The 14,014-nt window shown below is 48.2% G+C and overlaps 1 protein-coding gene across 4 annotated transcripts in view; it reads right to left on the bottom strand.

Annotated features, from left to right (window-relative positions):
- The window catches only part of TAOK1 (TAO kinase 1), a 1,366,047-nt gene that overhangs the window by 45,747 nt on the left and 1,306,286 nt on the right, over positions 1-14,014 (bottom strand). For all 4 annotated transcript variants that reach the window (XM_085649205.1, XM_085649204.1, XM_085649206.1 and 1 more), the window contains exon 19: positions 5,427-5,609. In XM_085649205.1, coding sequence (XP_085505331.1) covers positions 5,427-5,609 — 183 coding nt within the window. The remainder of the gene's footprint in view (positions 1-5,426; positions 5,610-14,014) is intronic.

Below are 14,014 nucleotides of genomic sequence, written 5' to 3'. Positions count from 1 at the left end.
TTAAGGAATCTATTTACAACAGGGGACTTGAAAAGAGAAGGCTGATCAGGAAGCCTAAGGAAGGCTGAAATGGCCGTGACGTAGCCTTTTAGAGTGCCTAGAGCAGAGCCCTGCGGGGCCAAAGAAACAAGGAACAAGAGAACTTCAAAAAGAGGGGCGGAAAGGGGATCCACAGCCTTGCTATGCACCATGCCCCAAATGTGTTCCATCTGTAGGTGTATACCGTCTAAGTGGAGGGACTCCCAGCTGCCAAGATAACATTGCAGACTTCGGGAGGCAGGTCAAACAATGTCAACTGCCGCCGCTCAATCACCACGCAAGGAGGTGGAGGCTGGACAGGTTCGGGTGGAGTACCGTCCCCTGCTGCTGTGACATTAAATCCTTTCGAAGAGGCAGTCGGATCGGAGGATCGATGGCCATGTTGAGCAGCTCGGGATACCAGACTCTTCATGCCCAATTTGGAGCCACAAGAATGATTTGGGCCTGGTCGTGCTTGATCTTCTTCAGCACTCTGGGCAGAAGTGGTATAGGTAGAAAGGCGTATAGAAGACCGCAACTCTACTCGCGACGAATAGCATAACCTAGCAAGTGCCGCCTTGGAAATTCCAACTAGCAGAACTGCTGACATTGCGCGTTCTGTTCTGGGGCGAATAGATCTAACCAAGGCTCTCCCCACTGCTGAAAGAGACCTTGCACCACCACCGAGTGAAGACACCATTCGTGATCCATCATGCACCTGAGGCTGAGTTCGTCCGCCCTGGCGTTCAGGGAACCTGCCAGGTGTTGAACCACCAGGGATATGCCCTGATATTACAGCCATGTCCAGAGGCGAAGGGCCTCTGACAAAAAGTCCACGACCCCACCCTGCCTTGCTTGTTGCAGTACCACATAGCGGTGGTGTTGTTCGTGAACACCTGCACCACCTTCCCCTTTAGAGAGGGAAGGAATTCCTTTAGTGCCAGGCGGATCGCTCGGAGCCCTAGGAGGTTGATATGGAGCCCGGACTCTGATGGAACCAAGACGCCTCTCAAGGATGGTCGCCCCATCCCAGGTGTGTCATATCTGGTTGGGAAAGGGAGATGGATCTGCCTCTGACTCAAGCTTGGTTCGTTAGCCACCACTGCAGTTGTTGCGCAGTTTCCTCCGAAAGCTGGAGGAGGCCATGAGGCCCATCAGCCTCAGGGCCACTCTCGCCGAAATCCAGTATAGAGGCTGAAAAATGGGTATCATAGCCCGAATATCCCAGACTCCCTGTTCGGGAGAATAGGCCCGAAACTGCACTGTGTCCAGATCAGCTTCGATGAAAGGAAGCATCTGAGAGGGAGTCGGTAGTGACTTTGGCAAGTTGATAGTGAACCCAAGAGAATGCAGGAGGATGGAAACGACAGCCTGGGGCAAGCCCGCCTTCAACAGCCAGTCGTCGAGGTAGGGCAAGACTGGAACCCCTGATCTGCGCAGATGAGCTGAGACCACCGCCATCATTTTTGTGAACACCCGAAGGGGAATGGAAGGCCAAAGGGGAGCACGGTGAACTCAAAATGCTCATTGCCTACCATTATTTGCAGGTAGCGTCTGTGGGCTGGCAGGATGGGGATGTAAAAATAGGCTTCCTGCAAGTCCAGCGCCACCATCCAGTCTCCAGGGCAGACAGGACCTAAGCCAAGGTTAGCATTTTGAACTTCTCTTTCCGGAGGAAGCGGTTGAGGGTCCTGCGGTCTAGAATAGGACCCAGGCCTTTGTCCTTTTAAGGTACTAGAAAATAGCAGGAATAGCCCCCACAAACTACTTTGGGCGTAGGAACCCTTTCAATAGCTCCCTTAGCCAAGAGAGCTGACACTTCCTCGAGGAGAAGCGCCAAATGATCCGGCGACATGCGAACAAAAGACTGTGGCATGGAGGGAGTGGCAGTCTTGAAGAGGAGGAAGTAGCCCTTTCAGACAGGACCTGAGCCAAGGTTAGCATTTTGAACTTCTCTTTCCGGAGGAAGCCGTTGAGGGTCCTGCGGTCTAGAATAGGACCCAGGCCTTTGTCCTTTTAAGGTACTAGAAAATAGCAGGAATAGCACCCACAAACTACTTTGGGCGTAGGAACCCTTTCAATAGCTCCCTTAGCCAAGAGAGCTGACACTTCCTGGAGGAGAAGCGCCAAATGATCCGCCGACATGCGAACAAAAGACTGTGGCATGGAGGGAGTGGCAGTCTTGAAGAGGAGGAAGTAGCCCTTTCAGACTATCTGCAAAACCCACCTGTCCAACGTGATAGTTTGCCAGTGGGGGAGGTGATGGCGAATCCTACCGTCCACTGGCCTTTAGTAGCCCTGAAAAGTCGGACTAGGAAGGTTTGGAGACCGCTGCAAGGGGGAAAGGGTGGGCTGGCCCGCCTGCTGGCTCCCAGACACGCGTCGCTGGGTCCCATGTCCGCAGCCATGCAGAGACTGGGCAGCTTGTGTGAACTGGTGGCTGGACTGGGCCGGACGTGGTGGGGCGCCGCTTCCGTAGCCACGAAAGGGGCGAAAAGCAGACTGAGGTGGACGGGATGACACTGCAAAGCCCAAGTCCCTGGCCGTAGATCGAGAATTCTGAAAGCGTCGAGTCTGCTTTGTCCCCAAAAAGGCGACGGCCATCAAAGGGCATGTCCAGAAAAGATGACTGGACATCCCCCGAAAAGCCAGACGTCCTCAACCAGGCGTACTGACAAAGAGCTACAGATGTGGCAATCGTTCTGCTCAGTGACTCGGTGGTATCCAGTCCACAGCGAATAGTGAATTTTGCTGCGTCTCTCCCATCTGCGACTGATTGGGAGAGAACAGCCCGGGCCTCCTCCGGGTACTGAGGCAGCACCTGTGCGACCGTATTCCAGATGGTATGTGAGTATCGGCAGAAGAGGCACACGGTATTTACAGACCGCAGTGCCAAGCTGTAGGAAGAGAACATGTGCTTCCCAAGATGATCAAGCTTCTTGGATTCCCTGTCTGAGGGAGCAGAAGAGAATATGCCCTTAGAAGAAGAGGCCAGGAACATCAAGCTCTCGGGGGAAGGGTGTTGGGTGAGTAAAACTGGGTCGCCGGGAGCCAGGCGGTGGCAAATAGTCTGTTACACAGGAGCCAAGAAGGACGTCAGCAAGGGCTTCTTTGAACGGCAAAAGGGGTTCAGAAGAGGTTGCTGCAGATTGAAGCACCTTTGTCAGGAGGTTAGACCTGCACGACACTGAAGGGAGCTCCATGCCTAGGGCCTCAGCCGCCCTTCGCACTACCACAGCGTAAGGTGCTTCCTCCTCCGTAGTCTCGGTGGGATGAGAAAGCATGCCAAGGTCTGGGGAAGTGTCCAGACCACTGGCGTCACCCTGGTCCTCTCTCCAGTCTGGCTCCTCAAGCTGGTCTGTTAAAGGGTCAGGTGACCCCTCCCACTCCTCATCACCACCTTCTGGCCCATAGGGAATACCAGGGATGAAAAGGGAAACAAAAGTACTCTCCGGCGTCGGTTCCATCATGGGGGTGAGGTTGGGGATGGTGTTGGTCGGGTGCACGACCGATGCTGGGGGCGTCACCGCTTGGATCAGCACCAGGGAAGGTCGAGTAGGGTAGACTGGCATCAATACGGATCCAGGTTTGGATCCTCGGGGGTCCACTGGCGCCAGAGCCGCCAGCATCGAAAGCCCAGATCCCCCACTGGCTCTGCGGGGCCCAAAGGCGTGCCGGCAGAGTTGGACTTCCCAAAGATGGAATGGAAGGCTTCGTAAAATGCACAAAGCAGGGCAGGGAATGCTCTGGCTCCCAGAAACTGAGGGAGGTGCGGAATCATCCCAGAAGTCGGCACTGAAGACGGAGCCTTAGAACGACGCCGATCCGGGTCCCACGTTGCGCCAGCCGACCGACAGGGAGAATGTGAAGAGTGCTGCTGCTTCTTCACCTTCTTCTTGTGCTTCGACTTACCCCAAGACTTGGAGGACTGAGTGTGACGAGGTGTGGGGGCTCTGCGACCGGTCTCAAAACCTTCCTCTCAAACGAGACCAGGAACGACGCGGAGTCGACTGCCAGGCCTCCAAGAGCTTTCGGGACTGCTCCAGCAAAGACTTTGAATTCATGGCCCGGCAGTCGGAGCATGAATTCGGATTGTGGTCGCTCTCCAGGCACCAGAGGCACACGAGGTGTGGGTCAGTCACAGACATCCGTTTGTGACAGGACTCGCAGGGCTTGAAGCCGGTCCGACGATGGGACATCCTTAGCGCACCAGGAGCCGAAGACTACAAAAAAAAAAGGCCGAAAAAAGTAAAAAAAAAAAAAAAGCTTAGTCAAAACATGACTAAAGGGGTAGTTCTCACTGGATCTGCACTAGGCTGGCGCAGAAAAAGAAAGAACTGATGTCAGCGTGCAGGGGCGGCGTCTAAATAGGCACCGTGACGTCATCCTATCGAACACGACGCCGATGCGGAGTCGCCCGATGCCACCAACTGACGTGCAGGTGTACTTCAATGAAGGCAACACCAGTCTCCTAGTCCTCTGTAACCTGTCAGTTGACTTCAGTACTGGTAATCATGAAATCTGCCATCAAAAGCAAAAGAACAGGTACATAAGAGATAATGCTACACTGATTTTTTGTTTCCAGGGTCCCATCAACAAACTCACGTCCACCTGTTTCCCTTTGTTAGAGATTATAAGAAATATCATACCATTTCTGCCCAGTTCTTCTCGGAAAAGCTTTAGTATATGCTCAGATAACCTCAACGCTAGATTACTGTAAATCCTTGCTTGTGGGCCTCCTGGGCTATCTGGCTAACATACCTCAATTGGTCTAAAATGATGCTGACCAATTGGTCTTAGGCACGAATAAACATTCCCATATTTCCACTCACTTGGCCCATATTCATTGGTTGGATGTAAAGAAACATGTTTTTAAAGCTCTTTGATTCTCTCACAAAGCCCTTCATGGTCTTCTTTCTAGCACTTCTTTGGCCACTCTTTCTGCCTACAATCCTACAAGGGTGCTTTGTTCCCGTTCTTTTCATCGGCTCTCTAGCCCTAGATTTAGGAAAACTCAGCTGGTGGGGGGCGCTTCTTAGTTTAAGAGCAGAGAAGTGCTTGACCATCAGTCAGAACATGTTAAAAACATACGTATTCACTATTTCTTTGTATTTACCTTTATTTCCAACTCTTTCAGACAAGAAGCAGGATATTAATTTATTTCTACTCTACTGAGCCTTATTTTATAATACCATCAAATACCACGTGAATCATGAGTGAAATATTTAATACATGATGCATATTTATAAAATATCACTTTACGACACATCACAGAATCATGACATGCTTAAGTCTTTATGACTGAAATTAACTACAGTGCATATACTAAGAAAAAGTTTTTCTTTGACAACAGCAGCAAAAATTTGTACGATCACAAGCATATTTAATATTTGTATTCTGCTTTGTACCTTCTGTTCCAGGAGAGCACGACGAAGCGACACTCTCTGCTCCAGTTCCCGGATTTCCCGTTCATGTTGGGCTTCTGCTTGCATCTTGATTTTACTCTGATAGGCATTTAGTAGCTCCAACTCCTGCTGCAGCTGCATTTTCAAAACCTGACAGGCCGCTTCCTGTGCCTCATCCAAGCGTAGCTGGTAAAGAGAAGGCAATCCTAGATATGTTACCGTTGATGATACCACCTTTAATGTATGGTACAAATGGGACTATAAATTTAGTAGAAAAGGTTACTTAACTGTTATAGAAGTTGTAAAGCGCTAATGAATAGAAATGTTCCTAATGTCGAGCGAAGATCTCTCGAATAATTGGAAAATACTTGTAAAATTTCCAACAAATAAAAGCTGAATCCTTTTCATACTAGCAACAATGTAGCCTAAAACTACGGAATACTCACTGAAATGTATTACATAGCTCAAGAGTGGTGTATATAAAAAAAAAAACAAGTTACTTACCTGTACACTGTGGTTCTCCAGTATTGATATCTTTTCTAGATTCACATGCTTGAATCTTCCCCGTCGCCATGGTGGGAGTCCTGGTAACCGTAAAATAGCAGTATAAAAGCTAAAAAGGACAATCTCCCCTGAGTATCAGTAGCATTTAGTAACCAGTTAGCCTCATTAAAGAACATCCATCCACCAGCCAATCACATTGCAGACCCTTGAGTATCCATTCCCTGCAGGGCCACCATACCTGAGATTTCGAGCACGAGTGTAGTTAGTAAAATAAAAGAGGTATGGAAGGTGCACCAGTAGAGGGAGGATGGAGGGCCGCATGTGAATCTATAAAATATATCAATACTGGAGAACTTATCCAGTATTGTATCTTTTATAGATTCACATGCTTGATCACACTAGTAAGCAGTACATAATAATAAATGGAGGTGAGAAAACAGGTGAACCATCCCACCATGCGACAAAGTGTCATCACCTTAAACTGAAACAAGCAACATAACTTTTGCAGGTATAAAATATACATATATTAATACATAATAATAATAAAATCTCAAACTGAGGCCTACCTTAAGCGAACAGACGACGAAGGGCCACTTGGCCAACCACAGTATCCGTCTTTCGCAAAGTATCCAGGCAGTCGTGCCTTGTGAAGGTATGGACGTTAGTCCATGTCGCCACCCTGCAGATGTCTGGTGGGGACACACCGACAAACAGGGCAGAGGACATTGTCATCTTCCTTGTGGAATGGGCTGTCACTTTAGAAGCAAGCGGGCTCCCCGCTCTTTCATGGCAGTAGGTTATAGTAGAAGAAACCCAACGAGCAATTGAAGCTCTAGTCAGAGCCTGACCCTTCCTAGGGGCAGAGAATGCGATGAGGAGTTGAGTAGATATAGGAAAAGGTCTTGCCCTTTGAAGGTAAAACTTCAAACATCGTTTGATGTCCAAGGAATGTAGAGCTCTCTCCGTAGGAGTAGCCGGAGCAGGTAAAAATGAAGGCAAGACTACAGGTTCATTCAGATGGAAAGTGGTAGGTACTTTGGGGATGGACGAGGGATTGGTGCGGAGCACCACTCTATCCTGCTGGAATTTATGGTAAGGTTCTGTTGCTGTGAAAGCTTGAATTTCACTAATACGTCTAGCAGACGTGATGGCTAAGAGAAAAGCTACTTTCCATGAGAGAAATTTCAGATCACACTTGTGAATTGGTTCGAATGGTGCTTTCATTAGATGAGACAACACAATGTTCAATTCCCAGAGCACTGGAGGAGACCGAACTGGCGGGTAGGCTCTAAAAAGACTTTTCATAAATTCCTTCACTAGTCTGCAGGACCATAGGAACGACCGGCTCAAACATCTCCTATACCCTGAAATTGTGGCCAAATAAACTTTAACCGAAGAATGGGAAAGGCCAGCTTTTGCCAGAGAGAAGAGATATGGCAAACCTCCTCCGGAGAAGAAGACAGCGGATGGCAGGAGTGTTATGTACACCAGGAGCAGAATATTTTCCATTTGGCTGAATAATACATGACCGTGGAGGAAGTACTGGCCTTGTTAAGAATGGAACAGCCGTCCTCAGAGACAGCTAAGTCACCAAAATCCGTGTGGTAAGGAGCCAGGCCAACAAGTGAAGAGGGTGAATCTGTGGATGAATCACCTGGCCTTGGTCCATTGAAAGTAGATGTTCAGAAGGAAGAAGAATTATTGAAGAAGCCTCTGATAGGCAAAACAGCTCTGTGAACCAGTATTGCCTTGCCCACACCGGGGCAATGAGAGTGATGCGGCAAGGCTCCCATTTCATCTTCTGTAGAACTTTGGGTATTAGAGGGAATGGAGGGAACTCTTAAGCAAACGTCCCTTCCCAGGAGAGATGAAAGGCGTTCCCCAGAGAACCTGCCCTGAGGAAATCTGCTGGAGTAGAATTCGCATTTTTTGTTAAGTAATGTAGCAAACAGATCCAGGGTTGGGGATTCCCAACACTGAATTTGTTTTTCCAGCTGAACGGCATCCAATTCCCACTCGTGACACTTCTTGGTATCTCTGCTGAGCGAATCGGCCCATTCGAACAGCACCCCTGGAACGTGCTGGACTTGTAAGGAAATATTGTGGTGAATCAGCTGATCCCAAATCTGTTGCGTCAGACTAGAGATAACTGAAGATCTCATTCCTCATTGTTTCTGCAGGTAGAACATGGTGGTTGTGTTGTCCTTGGTAGGAAGGAACGGAGCCCTAGAAAAACTGCCTTCAGCTCCTACAGGTTGATGTGGCATAGAGACTCCTGATCCGAACACCTCCCATGAACCTGAAGTTCCTGGAGGTGGACTCCCCATCCCTCCATGGAAGCGTCTATTGTCATTATTATCAAAGGCTTTGGTGGAAGGAAGGATAGGCCTTGTGAGAGATTGCTTCTTAATGTCCACCAAGACACTGCCCTGATCATCTGAGGCGTGATAGATAGAGTGCCTTCGTTGGAGCCTCGAGCTGGTATACATTGGGCGTCGAGCTGCTCCTGAAGAGGCCTCATCCGCAATCGACAGAGAGGAATCAACGGAATGCAAGAGGACATCACCCCCAACATCGATTTGTAAATCCACACAGAAACCAACTTTTTTGAAGAAAGGGACTGAACCATCCTTGGAAAACGAGAAATTCTTTCTTCTGTGGGAAAAGCCATTGAGCGGTTGGTGTCTAACATCGCTCCCAGAGACAGCAGAGACTTGGAAGGAAGGAGTGAGGACTTCTCTTCGTTGAGATTGAGACCCAGAGACCGAAAAAGGCAAAGACAGGCGTTCGTGGACTTTCTTGCACCTTGAAATGTTGGAGCCTTGACCAACCAGTCATCCAGGTAGGGAAACACCTGGTGACCGGAGCGCCAGAGATAGACTGCTACTGGCACCAAGCATTTGGTGAAAACCCTGGGTGCAGACTTAAGCCAAAAAGGTAGAACCTTGAACTGGTAGTGGCACCCTGCCACTTTGAACCTGAGGAATCAACGGTGCTTTGGATGAATCGGAATATAAAAATACGCATCCAGAAGATCTAGGGAAGTCATGTAATCTCCTGAATCCAAGAGAAGGAGAACCTCCTGGAGGGACATCCGAAACGGCTGACTTTTGATGAACTTGTCCAACAACCTGAGGTCTATAACCTGCCTCCATTTTCTGGACTTTTTCTTTATCAGAAAAAAGTGGAAGTAGAAGCCCATTTTGCGCTGACTGTGTGGCACTATCTTGATTGCCTGTTTGTCGAGGAGGAGTTTTATCTCTCTTTTGAGAAGCGCCAGATGGCGGTGAGCAGTCTTTCTTGGGGGAAATCCAGCGGTTGTTGACAAACTTACAGGTTGTGACCATGGTTGAAACGTCCCATCAGTCGGACGAAATGGAGTTCCATTGAACAAAGTATTTGGAGCAATTTTGAGCCGAATGTAGTGGGGCTGGGGTGCCTGATGATTATCATAGCCTTCTACCTGCGTCATGGAATTTCACTCCAGTTGCGGGACATCTTCGAGCTGGAGCCCTGGTGTAAGTCGGTGCAGGTGTCTGCAGAAAGGACTGGGCAGAGTATTGAGGTCGGAAACCTTTTTGGTAATAAGGTTGAAAACGCTGCTGAACCTGGAGCCTAGATGCAAATTGACCCCTTCCTCGAAAAGAAGAGAACCTTTTCTGTTGCAGATTGGCTAAAGATTTAGCGTATCTGTGTCCGATTTGATAGCCTGAAGTACCTCATCAACATGTTTGCCGAACAGGTTCTCTATGTCAAATGGCAAGTCCAGCACCTTAGTTTGGACTTCTAGGCGAAATGTTGTTGCTTTCAGCCAACCCTGTCTGCGAAACACTGCAGCACCTGCCATCTGCCTAAAGGCAGTAGAAGAAATGTCCATCGCCACATCAATGGCTTCCGATGAGGCTCTCTCACCCTCTAAAAGAATCTCTTTCGCTTCCTTTTTCTTGTCTTCTGGCAGAAATTCCGGAAAAGCAGCAATGTTTGACCACATCTGTTTATCGTACCTCCCAAGGATGACCATGGCATTGGAGGCCCTGATGGCTGTAACCGCCAGCGCAGAAAATCTTTTCCAGATATTGCCCTTCCTTGTCTGGCGCGGTGGTACATGGCGAAGCAGAGCTCTTAGATCTTCTTTGAGCAGCTTGCATTATTACCAAATCAGGTTTCGGTTGGCCGATGAGACATGCCGGAGAATCTTCAGGTGCTCAGTATTTTTTTATCCAGTTTTGGAATGACTACTGGCACAGAAGCTGGATTTTTCATTAACTTAATGCCTTCTTGCCATAAGAAGTCGACAAAAGGAATTGCCCTAACAGAACGCTGGGTGGTAGACTTGAAGTCGTACAAGTAGCATTCTGCTTGCTTGATGGACATAGGAAGGTCAAACGGTTTCAACTCTCTTTCAAGAAAGTCATGGAAGCGGCCGATATCTGCTGGAGGAGAGTCGGCCACTGGCAGCGTGGGAGAAGGTGGTGTATGTGCCACATAATCCATCCACTCATCATGGACATTAGTGTCCACTTGTATCTCTCCTTCTTCCAATTGTTGGACACCACTGTCTGATGCCCTAGTAGGGATCTGCAGGGGAGGTAAGGAGCAGGTGGTGTTTCTTGATCTGGAGTCATGGCAGGCTCCTCCTTTTGAGAAACTGGCTTCTGGGCCACATTGGTCTCAGGAAACAATTTAAAATAGTCATTTAGCATCAAACGTAAGTCCGTGAGCAGTGACATTTTAACGTTAATGGAGGGTTTTTGTCGATGGTCCTCCTTTTAATGCTCATAGTATGGGTAATGTTCCTGAAAGGTGTCCAAGCGCTGTATATCTGAGCATCTGCCCGAAAAGGAATAATCACCTTCCAAGTATGCAGAAAGGTCATCTGGTTGATCTTCAGATTCCTGGCACTTTACTCTCAGTTGAGAGGGGCTGCAAGCAGGGCCATAACAAACTTCATCCTCCGATTCCTGAAAATCCAGGAGGTGAGAAGGAGGGAGAGGAGCTCTCTTGGAAAAGTCTTGTAATAATGATTGGGAGACTGGCATAACCATTTTCTTAGTCAACGGGGTCGTCGACGGGATCGTCACCAGAGACTGCACCGACGGAAGGAAATATCCATTGATGGGGCAGAGACGCTCCTCAGCGGCGCAGCACACAACTGAACTGTTGACGGTAAAGCTCTTGACGCAGTCAAACTCTTTACCGAAGCCGTGGACGACATCACAACTTCCATCTTAGTTGACGAGACAGCAGTCGTCGTCTTGACCGCCGTCGTTGTCTATGTCGCTGACGAAACCATCAACGGAGTCTTCTTTTCGACGGTCGTAGGCAGAGAATGACTCGTCAAGGAGCTAGACGACGGGCGGATTTTCTGTGAGGGAGTATGTGGCGCAGAAGGGGGAGCAGAACCAGATCTTTTTTGGGCCTGCGAAGAGCCAGGTTACGCTTTTTTTGCCCTTTTTCCATCGAAGACTCCTTGCTCAGAGTTCTTGGTTTCTTTGGATCTCTCGGACAAGATTAAGGATCCTCTTCTTTCCTTTTCTTAGAGGAGGTATGAGGCCTCTCCTCACTCTTGGAGTCAGATTCCCTCACTGAATTTCTCTTTTGAAGAATAAATGAGAAGTCTTCCCTCACGATCTTTGAGGGTTTTTAACCCCTTCAGTGCCCGCCCCTTTCCCCGCCCTGTGCCGGCGCTTTCATTAGCGGGCGGGGTTTATGACGAGCTGGTCTCGTCATGGGCACAGCGCAACCGCGGCCCATGACGAGACCAGCTCGTCATAGGCATTGAAGAGGTTAAGGAAAAAGTCCGGCAGTGCTTACAGTCTTTAGGTTGGGTAAAGGCAGTATAAGCACTCTTAATAAGGGTCTTCTGAGAAAGGCCTGGAGAAAAGCCTGGACTTTCCACAAGTCTTGCAGGGCCTAAACTTTTGTAGACTCTGACATTCTGCAGTAAATACAGAAATAAAGGAGTAATCTCTCTTTCTAGCCGCACCTCAGTTGAAGAGAAGGCTGAGGAAAAGGAACTGCTAGCTGAAACTTAAAAAGTTAAATGTAGAAAAAGTGTGACCGAGCAGACCTCAGGGAGACTCCCCAACACGACGTGCGGTAAGAAATCTGAGGTATGGTGGCCCTGCAGGGGATGGCTACTCAAGGGTCTGCGATGTGAATGGCTGGAGTTTGGAAGTTATTTAATGAGGCTAACTGGTTACTAAATGCTATTGATAGTCAAGGGAGATTGTCCTTTCAGCTTTTAAACTGCTATTTTACTGTTACCGAGACCTCTACCATGACGACAGGGAAGATTGAACCATGTGAATCTATAAAAGATAGAATACTGGAGGACTAATAGAAAACACTGTTGAAGGAGGGGAAAATATTTCAGGAGCAACTGAAGGCGAGAGGGAGATGCAGGAGTAGGGACGGGAGAAGTTGATCAGTGGGTATAAGGTGAACGTTTAGTATCTGCGTAAATTGATACATTAGAAAAAGTTTAGACAGACCCCAACAATGCAATGGCTCATTTTCTATATATCCAATTGGATAACTTGATGTCTTATTCAAAAATAAGGAGGATGGGTATAACAATTGTGACCGTAAAGAGAGTTTATAGGCAATAGCCAACCGTAAAACTTTGAATTAAACTGCTAACCTGTCTTATGACCATTGCATTAAAAAAAGAACAATGTTTTAATGCTCACAGTGACACACAAGCAAAGAATGACACCTAATGACTTCTGGATTCTTCTTGCCACGCCTCTATAGGTGACACCAAGCAGTGTCTCCCTTTTTATTGGTGACCACAGAACCTGAAGAACAAGTTATTTATCTTTGGTATCACTTCTGTTAGAGACAATCTAACCGCAGATTCCTCACCTTAGAATATTCCCCAGGCATGATACAGGCTCTGAAAAATATTGAGAAGCACCTCTGCGTGCCAGTAAATGGTGTCGTTTGGCTCCCCGCCAATTTTGTCCGTGTCAGCAGTGACATCGCAGAACTCCTGTAAACGCCACAACGGCACACGAGTTTCTTTCGGTGCCTATTTCTGCACCAATAATGCAGAACCACGTACAAACCAATGTGTCTGTTTTAACCAGCGTCCATAGTTTAACAGGATCTTTTGGATGAAAAGCCTAGTGCGCAGAAAGAGGAATCTGCCATTAGATAAACAGTCTCTACGAAACAATTGTTCTTATGATACAGGCTTTCAACTGCAGATTCCTCACCTTAGAATAGATACCCATGCAATACCTCCTTGGTGGTGGGTCTGCGAACTGGGTAGATAAAAAATCCTGGAGTACCGAACAGGAAAAATGTCCATCAGGACAGACCTGACTGTCCAAGGAGTAGTGCTTCATGAACGTGTGAAGAGAAGTCCACGGGGAAGCTTTGCAGATATCCAGGACGTGTGACCTGCATGCTAACGCAGTAGTGGCGGCCTTGGCCCTAGTGGAGTGAGCCTGCAAACCACCAGGGGGTTGATTCTATGCCAGTGCATAGTAGATTTTTATGCAGAGTACTATCCATCAGGAGACGGCCCATTCCTGCACAGCCATTCTATTCTTTGTTCTGGTGAAACCAATGAAGGGTTGGCCATCCAACCGATGGTCCGTGGTGCGATCAATATAGGAGAGAGCCCTTTTAGGGTCCAAACGATGAGGTCTCTCCTCCTCCTTGGAAGGATGAGGCGGAGCGTAGAAGGCAGGCGGAGTGATGCTCAGGCCAACAGGAAAAGGGGTGACCACCATTGGGAATAAAGTGGCATTTGCCTGAATGTCTAGTTTGTCCAGGAAGAAGATGGTTTACAGAAGGTGAACTGACAAAGCCTGAAGTCACTGACCCTATGGGAGATGTAATGGCCATCAGAAAAAAAGTTTTGATGGTCAAGAGCCACACAGAGCAGCTGTGCCGGGGCTCAAAAGGAGAACACAGGAGTAAGTGAGGACAAAGTTAAGATTCCATTATGGCATCATAAACTGAGAAGGGGGGAACAAATGTAAACATTTCAAAAAACAAGTCTCAACCGGTGACCGAAACAGGGAGGCTTGATCAGGCACCTTCAGAAAAACCGAAATATTTGACAAGTACCCCTT

Source organism: Triturus cristatus, chromosome 3_2 (assembly GCF_964204655.1).
Source record: "Triturus cristatus chromosome 3_2, aTriCri1.1, whole genome shotgun sequence".
Taxonomy (NCBI): Eukaryota; Metazoa; Chordata; class Amphibia; order Caudata; family Salamandridae; genus Triturus; species Triturus cristatus.
Note: the sequence above shows the minus strand (reverse complement) of the source record. Positions and strands in the feature narration are given on the sequence as shown.